At 40.0% G+C, this 12,189-nt stretch overlaps 1 protein-coding gene across 1 annotated transcript; it reads right to left on the bottom strand.

The window, feature by feature from the left end:
* Positions 1–212: 212 nt before the first annotated feature.
* On the bottom strand, positions 213–10,307 carry LOC139145612 (uronyl 2-sulfotransferase-like). The gene is made up of 8 exons (XM_070716876.1): positions 9,325–10,307; positions 8,601–8,716; positions 4,581–4,730; positions 3,439–3,518; positions 2,811–2,946; positions 2,321–2,418; positions 1,402–1,559; positions 213–492 (listed from the first exon to the last, which is right to left on the bottom strand). Exons 1-8 carry the CDS (start codon positions 9,476–9,478, stop codon positions 329–331), a joined length of 1,056 nt encoding a protein of 351 aa, XP_070572977.1. The 5' UTR covers positions 9,479–10,307; the 3' UTR covers positions 213–328.
* Between the last annotated feature and the right edge of the window lie 1,882 nt (positions 10,308–12,189).

The following is a 12,189-nucleotide window of genomic DNA, read 5'->3' as shown; positions in this document are numbered from 1 at the left end:
ACACGCGCAGTTCAAACGACTGCCTCCCTTTAATTTTGAAAGAGAATGTTTCGAAGTTTCTCTGATGAAAGTTTGGGCAAAAGTTTAGGACTTTCAATTTTGAGACGCATACTTCCTTAATTGACAACTTTCGCCAGACTATCACCTATCTGTCCGGAGTTCGTTGTCTTACCCTAATCAGATGCAAGCAATGCATTCAGTCTAGGACATTTATGTAGTGCGGCAGGATATCTTTATTTTTAATGAAAAAGTAATATATTGAGAATTCACGAATTACGAATGGAATAAAAACTTATGACAAAAAGTTATATATACAATGCAAATCTTTTTACTTGTGTGTGGTGGTTAAATTGTACTTTACTTTTAACTGATAAAACCTTTCTCTGATGAAATCATAAAATTCGTTTTCCAGAGCGAGCCGTTCGTTCATGATTGCAACCACCCGTGGTGAGGGCGTCCTTTTCAACACCGAAGTCGTATTCCTCGTCGAATCTGTAATGAAGAGTTAGGTCATATCCTTAAATGGAAATACATGAAACACATCATTAAGGTAGAACGCGCCTCGGGGACAGCTTGTCGGACTCTAAAATTTCTAAAATTCTTTTCTGATCTACACTTGTGAGGGGACTCATTTTAAAGCTCTTGGAGAAAGATAAACTTTCACCGCCGTATTTTTTCGAAAATCCAAAATTTTCCCACATAGAGTTAACACAGGAGCGGCGGCCATTTTGAATTTCAAATATTGCAAAATGTTGGGTAGTTTGTTTCGCTGGTTCCAAATTTTTCATGGTGACCCATGATTTTTATTATTGATTTGGTAAGAGAATGGTTGAAAGTTTCACTCGGGAAAGTTTTGAGTAAAAGTTTAAGTCTTTCACTTTCGAGTCGCATACTGCCTTAACAGTCGTGACCGTGGCATTGTGGCCTTTAAATGTGATATTATTCGATGCACTAGACGTTCACCAATCACTCAGGGGCACTCCATCGCATCTTTTACATTTATGGCAATCATTAGATCTGCTGTACGAGCAACACAATCAGTATGCTTGCCACGTTTGTTTAATAAAAGCGTGCATAATCATTCTTCTGGTAGATCTTTACCCTAGCAGTGTTGATTTCAAACAATGTTTTGAAACCGTACAATTTGTTTCTTAAAAGTCTAATAAAGTATCAGAATCGGGCAGCATCGAGCAAAATACATTACACTTGGAAGAACAAAAGAATAAAAGTCGGTGTCAAATTGTTATCGTAAATGACGACATCTGCGGCCTGCCCGCAGCCGAGCACAAACTGTGTCGAATGGAAAACTGGCAGTTACTGTGTTAAGCTAATTGTCGTCGTCTTCCTCATATTAACATACGGCAAAAGACTATTGCTAACAGATGATTATCAGTACATTACCTCCCCTTTTGTACATTTCAAAAGCGCCCTCGAAAAACCTCGGCAACATCAACTGCAGTAATTTTAACGTATCGTCGTATTCTTCTGTCAGTCCAACAAAATAATAGTATTTGATGACATTTTCTTTCGCCCTTTCTACAGCCCATCTTGACGGCACTCTATCAGAATTAGGAGAATAACTGTTAGCCTGAAACAAAGTTGAACGTTTATTGAAGCCCTAACACGTGTACAAGACACTTCAACTAACATATCTATAGGCGCTTGATTCAACTTAATTCGTTTATGAGTCTCCGGATCCTTTACGGTTATTTGTTTTTGTGAGATGGCATGAGGAAGGGAAGTTGGATATCACTCAAACACAGAGAGAGAGAGAGAGAGAGAGAGAGAGAGAGAGAGAAGAGAGAGAGAGAGAGAGGAGAGAGAGAGAGAGAGAGAGAGAGAGAGAGAGAGAGAGAGAGAGAGAGTATTGACGAACCGAATACATGTTTTTGGAATTTCGCCATGATTTACGTGTAATGAGCAAACCAAGACACCGTATTTGACAAACAGAACGAAATCACTGAAAATACATCAGACGTTACGGGCCATGAAGCTTCAGACACTGAAGGGCGGCGAAAGTGATTTAAAAGTATACAAAAGGAGTTTTAGCTCAGGTAAGAGGGTGATGGTGACTGTAAAGTGTAGGTCAGATATAAAACGTATCAGGCGTCTACATGACATAATTATTATTTGATTAGAGACATGATTTACTAAGATGCACTAGTTAAGTCAAGCGAGCCAGCTGACATCTCCGATTTACCACTAAACTAATCACAAAAGTGGCGAGCTCTAGTATCCAGAAAATCGTGCATGTGGGTCATGCAAGATTTGGACAAAAGATGTAACGAAATTCAAGGGATGGGCTTGACGAAAGACTTACCTGCAGAGTGGATGTTGTCCGCAGAAATATTGTGCGATAATAAAGGTATTGTTAGTCGAGCATTCTGGCCTGTCTCTGAGAACACAATCGTCGAAGGTCTGTGAATAAGGAATAATGAGATAAAAATTATGAGTTTTTCTTTCTTTTTTTCCTTTCTTTTCAAGGAATAGAGGACCGAGAAGATACAGATGATAACAAAAAACACAAACGTGAGCACAACTGAAATGTGTCGCAAAATAAACGTTATCTAAGAATGGGAAAACGAAACTTAATATGACAAGCGTTATTCAATAAGAAACTATGAAATCAATAAAGAAGACATCGCTGGAAGCATGACGAGGTTGTGACTAGTCAGGCATTACGCATTGTATAGTTCAATGTGAGAGGATGAGAGATATTAATTTCATTTTCATTCAGGCTTTTCTGCATCTTCCTAAAGGCTACTTGAAAACTATTTAATATTCTGTAAGGATTGTCGAGTGTCACGTACTTCATATTTTGTGTCTCTTGTAAAATGCTTCGTGGAATTCTTTCCGTCTCCGAATCTCCTGAAGTAGTAGTACGAGACTTGTCTGGAGAGAGGTCGTCGAACTATGTTGATGTAGGTTGGGTTCTCGAAACCGAATCTGTAAAACAGGCAGTATCTCCTCTTTGTTATGTCGATCGGATGATAACGTTTCAAATGCATGCAGCATCATCCATTCATAACACTGCAATGTGCACCCTGACGTGTATGTAAACAATAACAGTGCACATGAAACGTATTGATGCGGTGTCGGCAAGCGAAAAGTAGGTATTCAAAAATATTGTGGGAAGAAGAACAAAAACCTGCGATTAGCACTAACTAAGATAGCGAAAATATCATCGAAAGTTAATTCGCTAAGTACAACATTTGGGACTGCATAAAATAAATTATTTTCATTTTAAAGTCTACAGGTGCACAAGGTACAATGTTTCATACGGGACCTGTCTTGTCTTGCATTGAAGGCACGAGACTCCTACGTTAATATCTGTTGTATTTTAAAGTATCGCTGGATCTCGCCATGAGCAGAAACGGTCTACTGATACAGTGCAGCACTGCACATCAAATACTGGCGGCTCATCACTGTCTCACTTACCTTTCAAAATCAATAAAGTTGATGTGTCTGTAAAACGTTGCAGGCTGAGGTAAACTTGAAACCCTTTCGACTATTTCCTTCTGTGTATACATACAGACAACATCGCATTCAATAAACACTAAGTAAAATGAACAACGTTACACTTAAACATACTCTCTCACAGCCTCTCGACGGCAACACTCCAGACCTAGCTAGCGCCCTCATCGGTTGAACTGAGCCCGACTCGGCGCGGCGAGGAGCAGGCGCGGTTGGCTAGATGAGCCTAGCGTGTTGGAAAGACTATTGAGGGCGCATCGCCATCCATATGTTGAAATGGTAAAGGATACTGCCGCTTAGCGAACTAGGGGCCGTGCGACGGTTACCATAGTTTCAGTCTAGTCATCGAAATTGTCAGATCGTTCATAACGTTTAAACATCTTTACAAACCTAGCCAAAAAAGGGGAATGGCATGATCTCTTTATCAAAATCCATCCATCATTTCTTTGTAAATGTACGTTGTCTTAGAATTTCTGAATGCAAAGAGGATGCCTGGTTGAGGTATATAAATGCGAAGCTAGTAATAAATAGTTTTCTTTTGACTTTGTTCCTTACTCCTTGTATTCCACGAACTGTTCAAAATCGCAACTAATAAGTACAAAGACGAGATCAAGACAAACAAACGAATAAACAAAAAACAAAACAAGTACCTGAAATCTGATGCAATGACGATATATATACATAGTTGCATGATCTTGACTGAACGGACGGTATTCGCTACTATACTTACAGAATGCAGTGTTGGATGACAACGCCGACGGATTACTCCAATGTTTTTATTCCAGTAAAAACGTTTGAGAATGCTCTCTGTAGGCGTTGAACGGTATTTTTAGCCTCGGAAAACACATCGGCTATCTCGTAGCGTGTACACGTGATCACTACCTGCTGAGTAATTTGATTGGCTCTCAGATTCACTACTTCGCCGACCAATCAACTACTTAATAGAGCTACAACGGCTCATAGTGACTTCGTAATCGACAAAGTAATACCAAGTTGGAAGTACACACGAGCAGTTTGGGGAAATAGCATAGCTGACCTGGTTGACTTTTTTGACGGTCGTAGGGTCGACGATCGTTTTGATTTTCCACTCAAATCGAAGTACCTACCTGTTCATTTTCTGGGAGAATACGTTGCATCTTTGGCTCCATATTATCTCCAGTGGCATGAAATTTATTCCGTCGCGCAAGCTCCCGTAACAGATATACCATCGTTCGGCTTCCGCATTTACCAACTTTGTTGTAGAAAATCAAGTTTTCCTGTCAGAGTAAGAAGTGGGCAAAAAAATGAAATTTGGGCGCTCATCTTTATCACACTGTTAAAGTTTATTCTTCGAAAGGAACAATGGATAAAATGGTATTTCATTTTTTAGTCTTGTACTCCCCCTCTTACCGTATTTTGAAATACAAATACAAGCCTTGCAGCAACATACAATGTTTTCAACACGTGATGAAAACAATGATAAACGCATTCTACTCAGGACTAAAAACAAACTGTGGTCAATACCAATGCAAATTACACAGGTTGTATTCACATAACATGAAAATGGACACTGATTTTTTGAAGTTGAGCAGAGTCATTTTAACAGGAAGAGCAAAACATTAGAAAATAGGCCTACATGAAAAGTGAGAGGTAAAAGAACTTGCATAACAGAAAATCCCTCGCAAGAACGTAATCCTAGCAAAGAAGGATCGGGTCTTATACTCCGAGTCACTTGATCAACTCATGGGGGCCTAGGAAAATTACACTAGGGACTGGCTCTGTGTTTCCTGAACATTATCGAGTGACTAAACTGTATTCAAGGAAGACTGATGCAAAAAATAAAAGAATTCGAATCGCTATACACTGTGGCGTTGAGAGGAAACGATAAGTTACGTTGTGCGGTCGCATTGAGTTTACGGCTCGACCCTGAACTTTTGCTGCGCGATATAGGTTTGTCGCAACTGTGATATTTTATTTCAAAGCCATTTTGTTATACTCATTATTTACTTAGTTACGACTTGTTTGTAATTGTCAAATTAAATTAGGCAGGGCAAGACTACATGACGTATCGCATGCTATGTTTGTCATTTAATCACTCTGGAGCATTTCAAAAATCAGATAAAAACACTTTCAAATTTCTATGCTTTCCGTCAGATTTCTTGGAAAATTCTCGTATGCTGTGACAATATTTACCAGACGCTCAAGAAGTTCGACTTCTAGTCTATCAAGTATGGTAAGATAAATTCACACTCACTTTTAAAAGATATGATCTTTAATTAAGATGCATCGTTGAGGGCTAAATGTCGGGAACCCCAACTGATAGAATCTGTTTACACACTGTCACAATATTACAAGTAAATTGCCATGGAATTCCTCAAGGTGACAAAACTCCATGCATGCAGTTTGCGAAGTTCCAGTTTGCGCAGACTCCGACATGTGGAATTATTGAACAAAAGCGTTGATGTGCCTTTTTGAAATTGAATATCCATTTTTATGATATCAAGCAAAAATCAACACACACCATCAGTAGGGTTACCCCTACGTAAAACGGCATCATTGCGGCGTATTGGGCTGTGCACTGATTGGCAATTGTGAAATCACTGCTCTCCATACACGTACAGAAGATGACATCTGTATTGCCGGTCGCAGTCGCGATCACGAAGATACTGTTGTATATCGTTGTAGCCCAAGTAGCGATGAGTTGAGTAGATTTTATGTCTCATGTAATTTCATAAATTAAGTACATCAAGAACATGGATATTAATGTTCCCCAGTAATCATACATTTTTAAAATTTATTTAGACTGTCAGTGACAACAGATTGAGGAAAACAATTAGATGGAAGTTCGTTCCATGTCGTGTGCAATGCTGCACGAAATCGCTCGGTGGACATATATTGAAGCAGAAATGCTAATAGATGATGTTCTGCAAAGTTACCATAATGTCGCACATTTCTTCATTTTATGCTCGAACTTGTTCAGACTGCACAACAACTGTCTGTCGCGTGGTTGCTACTGTTTCTCGTTGCATTTTGTTACGTCTTTTGCCAGTAACCGTGGTTACATGGACCGCTAGACAGAGGTTTAAATCGTCTTGTCACGCACTGGTGCACTGTTCCTGTCTTCGTCTGGTTTTGTATGTTTCGACAGAATTCAAGTTTACAATAAAGGCGGCCTAAAAGCCGATTTCAAACTTTGTACCCAAAGATGTTTTGCTCGACTCTCTTGGATTTTTGAACAAAGCGAAAAGTAATAGTGTTATGCAACTGACCCTCCATCACGATGTGCGTATCCTCTGCACTCCGTAGTTCTGCTTTCTCCCCACCTTTAAAACGTCTCTGGGTCAGTATTAAGATACCCCCCACTCCCGCGATAACAGCTTATACCCTCATGAATTCACAGTAACGCGTCTGAGTGCGTCGTGTCCTATGTGTCTGACCATACACACTGGAGCGGTAGATGTCTACGATACGTTACATGTATACGTTATCCAATGAGCCTTTCCTCTATCACGTCACATGCTGTTATTCGCCTACACACAATCCTAATTGATTCACTCCTTACGCAATCAAACACGCTTGTCTGTCTGTTTTGACAATACCCAACTGACCTTCTCCGTCTGTTGTGAAGATGGTCCGACATCCAACAGGCAGTGTTTAAAATCGAGGCTGACTCGTGGACCAGGCAACCTCACTATCAGAAGTTGAATACAAGATGCGAAATTAAAATTTGCATTTCAAGGCAAATTACACCATGTTTTCAATTCTGCGTATAAAATTTGTTGTTCTGGGATGTTGCTATGGAAAGCTTGTTGAAAGTTAATACAGGGTAATTAGAATCCGTGTTTACACTCGCATGTTCATCACACACATTTTCTTTTAAAGTACACACAAAATGTGTTGATACATGTAACATGTGTAAGCCAGACATTAAACCTCTACCATTGACCATTTTTAAGAGAGAGAAAACAAAGATATTTTTCACAGTGAGCTTTATAAATTGTCATGAAACGCAAATGATTTTAGTGAACGATTTATCTTGGGATCGAATCGTCTCTCATTTGAAACACACATTGGAAACAATTTTGGAGGGAACTGGTATGTGTACCATCGACAAGCGAATCACATGATAAAATTTGACCGAACAAAAGGTTTAGAAATTTAATTTGTCATCGTCAACGTGACCGGTGAAGTTTAGGAGTATAAAAAGACAAAGCTGCTCGCAAATTACTAAATTTTAGTTCCTGACACCAGCAGGGTAGGTCTTGTATCAGTCTTGTATCCTCACAGCACGTCGATTGGTTTTTGTTGTGAGCGAGTGCCGTACGTGTTGGATTTTCAAACCGCCAACTGCCAAAGGCATGACGCTCCCCTTCAAATGTAAAAGGTAGGAAAAAACCGGTTGTCGTCAGTCTTTGAATTTCTTCGCCCAGTAATAGTAGAACAAACAACTACACCGGCCACTCTCGCCCACTGAGAAGTCGCTTGACTTAAAACATCCTTTTCCGCGAACAGTTTTGTACACTGACTGGGTGCATGGTTTTTGGACGGGATGCAGTTTCTTTGAAGGGAAGATTCATTCTCACTTCCTGATCGATTAAACTCTAGCATCGGCCTGTTTGTCTGATCATCGCGATTAGCAAAATTGGGAAGCTGGTATTCGCCATTGACATCAGATTATTACGGCATGTAGCTATACATAATTTTAGGATTGTGCAGATTTCCACGTTTGGCATCTGATGTTTTGATGAAGAGTACATGTCTTGGTGCATGGGATGAAATTTGAGCTTGACCGCTGTGTACTACATTGCTGTCGGAGCCGAGCTATCGTTTGAAAGTCTGGTGTGACATGTAATGATGTCAAAATTTTATCAACTTCAGAAAGAGTCGCCTCCCTCCCCTCCGTCCCTTCCACCCTCCATCCCTACTCTCTCTCTCTCTCTCTCTCTCTCTCTCTCTCTCTCTCTCCTCTCTCTCTCTCTCTCTCTCTCTCTCTCTCTCTCTCTCTCTCTCTCTCTCTCTCTCTCTCTCTCTCTCTCTCCTACAATCTAAACAAAGCTTGAGGTTTTATGTCCTAGGATGTGGACATATGGACTTTGGACCCCTCATTTGTGATTTTTTATCCTATTCTGAGCATACTCCATACTTACAGGTTCCAACTTTGTAGAATTGACATTTTTCAAGTTTTCTGGGTCTTCAATTAGATGTATGGCTGTCATTTTTCTGGAGATGATATTTTCTGACTTGTCTGGAGCACCATCTGTCGCTGAGAAAGTGGATAAAATGGCAAACGTAAAAGAAATATTTTTTTCTTCTGCAGTTGGAGCTGCCGTTTAGCGCTGTTGATAGGCAATAGATAAATGGACGGACATACATACATACATACATACATACATACATATATACATACATACATACAACAGACAGACAGATGCAAACAGTTGCAAAGAAATCCCTATGCTACAAATACGTCCAGCAAGTTGGAGCTAACCATTTAATCAGAGGGAAGGTCCTGGGCTGATTATATAATTTACAATAAAAATATTTACAATCGTTTGCTAGTGTCAAATGTTGTCCTGGGTTTCAAGGCGTTACATTTATTCAAGTGACAGTAAACACCTAGGTCGAAACTTCTCTGCTGAAGTTCTGGGTACTATAATATTCGCGCATGCTCTTTAGGTTCCTTGTATTCATTGAGATTTGCATTAGTAAACTATGACAAGAATAAAGTATTTATATTGTCGTTTTCAGAGAAGAAAACAATCAGCGTGATATTGTAACGTTACGTTCGCCTCTTACATGTATGATTGTGATAGGTGTTTTATAAATGCGAGTGTGTTGAGTAAAGCTTGCCACAGAATAGAAACCACTTACCAGAGGACTGTTTCAAAGAGACACGGTGGTGAATAGAATTAACCTCGCCTTGGCCGCTACTTTCAGAATATGCGTACAGAAACACGCAGATCGTTATTACGAAGGCAGTTCCAGTGATAAACGAACGACATCTACGGCAAGACGGCAAGGCCATGGTACGCCTGCGAAGCTTCTATGCGCCCCTCCAGCTTCCAAAACCAACGTATTTTCAGCTCTGATGTCCCGTCTCAGAACGACGTATGAAGAACTAGTTTATGTTTATATGGCCTGTGTGATCAACCAATCATAAATATTTATAAAGTCATGAATATTCATTCAGTTTTATGTGCATTTACCTGTAACTGTCCCACACTATCTTGTCTCATCAGGCAGTGTTCACGGAATTTCAGCATTGTTTCTTTACCAAGCTAGATGACCCTCGTCAGAGAAGAGAGGTCAAGATGCCGCGAACAAGTTTTCCTCGTGACCACAAGTTAAAAGTGATTACGTAATGAGTACATACAATACGGTCGAAGGAATCAGTCTGGCCACAGATCTTCGACCCCACTGCTTTGGTCTACAGAACGAGACAGGGTTTTCAACTGGCCGTTCACAATCGACCCAAACAACAATAAGTATTTTGCAGGGGTCAACCTTCCTGTACGGGGTAGTTCATCTTAATCCGTAAAAAATCGCGACACTGACATGTTGAGTTCTGCAGTCTTCTAGATGTCGATCGTCTGGCCTTTTTGGGCGAAGAGTTGTAAACACAAGGTTATATTCAGATGAGCCGTTATCCAACAACTATAGGCTGAATGGGAAACTGTTCAAAATGGTAGTGACCGCAGTTTTGTTTGTCTTTCACCTCAAAACAAACAAATTCTCTTCACGCAGAAAGATCACCCAAAATATTCATCTTTGTTTGTTTAAATGTTCATATTTATCCGCCTACGCAGAGTGCGGGAAAGCAATGCATTACATCTAAACACGACCCTCCAAAAAATCGGGATGTAAAGAAGGGCTTGACCAAGCGTAGGTTTACCTGTTACACATTCTCGCGAGCCAGAGCAATAATTTTCGCTCCGCTGACCTACGCAAAAATCAAGTTGGGTGATAAGACTCGCCGAAGAGGGCGTGGTGTACGACGATGCTGTTACAGGAAAATGAAACAATTACTGAGAGCGCATGTGTATTCGCGATTATGAAACCAGTTCTCTTCCTGTAAATACAAACTTGAAGAGAAACGTCAAACGAAATATTTTCACCAAAAGGATTTCGTTCGTTTTACATGTAAAGCTATTATATAATATGTTGAAGCATAAGTGAGCGTCGTAAATTAGCGGCGCTAATAACAATAATAGTAATCTGATACAGCTTCATAGTCCAGCTCTAATATAAATTGTGATGGGCTGAAACCTACGCGTAGTCGAGCATAGCCGAGCCCCCTAAGGCCGCGTTCAAAAAATGGTAAGGGGGGGGGGGCTGGAGGAATCGCGATTGAAATCTTATTTTTTTTCAGATCCCCCCTCAATACCCTAAAAATTTTCAAGTCTCCCCTCAATACCCTCAAAAATTTTCAATTCCCCCCCCCCCCAATTACCATATGGCCGCATATTTACTAGGAATGCACGCAGAGTAAAAACAAACATGTAATGTGTCGTTCTGCACGCAAATGTTCAACACTATCTCTTATCAGCAGGTTGTAGAGCCATATACCTAGGGCAAGTTCTTAAATTGATTCATTTTTAAATGCATCAGTGACAGTGTGCGAAATTAACGTCGATCCGACGGTCCGAGACCGACAGATTTCTCGTCGGGCCGAAAGTTTTTAGCAACATGTCGGTCCTTATGACCGACTGAAATTTGGAATAAATGATGAAAATTTCTCCGTCAAGACCTGTAACAGATGCAGATGATGACTGACTCTGAATCATGTGATTCAGACTTGAATGTCATGCACCTATCAATGTTTCCCACCGTGGGAATGCGGGGCATCAGGGGTTATACTGATCGCACTTCGAGTCCTGGTAGTGGGGAATTCGATCTTTATGGTACGCCAGACGGGGAGGGGGTGGGGGTTGACAATGTCGCAACATAGCAATTTTTGTCTTGCGACTTCTTGCATTTACGAAGAGTCTAATACCTCCGATCGAGGCGCATAGCATGGTGCAGCTGATTACATTCAGATCAGTATGAATTATCAATCAATCAATCAATCTTTATTATACTCAACTCACACTAGCAGAGAGTGTGGTATGGTACATTCCAAAATTGGACAAAGTGCAAAACTGAACACTTTCGAGAGGACAACAAAGTATCCAAGTTGTACAATAAGCAAACTGTTTAACAGTGGGAAGGCTACTGGAGGGTCAGCACAAATCAGTGTTCTTCAAGAATATAGCAAGATCTAGAAAATTATACTCCATAACCCTTTTAAGGGCGGCCGTTTCTTTTTGTGTGACACCGGAAAAAGTGGAGCAATCTATTCCACTTTCCTGTAACAATAAAACTCGTTCAGTGATAAACTTTTTACATGAGTATAATAAATGAAACTCATCATCTATTTCATTGCTATCACATCTGAGACAAAGTCTATCTTTCAAAGGCAATTTCGGCTTACTTTTCCTACCCAATTCAATATTTAAACTATGATCACTCAATCTAAATTTCGATAAAGCTCATGCGAAGAGTAAAATTTGACAAATAATTTAAGTATTTTTCAAAATAAAATCCGATCTTGAAAGTTCTATATGTACGCAATTTATTACCACCTCCATTTTTTCTTGTATCGTTTGACATATTCTCTCTCCAAGAATTCAAATACTCGCTTGATATATTCCTTTTTAATTTCTTGTTTAACTGGGCATATGATGTCACTCTTAAGGA

This window comes from Ptychodera flava, chromosome 12 (genome assembly GCF_041260155.1).
Source record: "Ptychodera flava strain L36383 chromosome 12, AS_Pfla_20210202, whole genome shotgun sequence".
NCBI classification, from domain to species: Eukaryota; Metazoa; Hemichordata; class Enteropneusta; family Ptychoderidae; genus Ptychodera; species Ptychodera flava.
The sequence above is the reverse complement of the archived record's forward strand: the minus strand, read 5'-3'. Positions and strand labels throughout refer to the sequence as shown.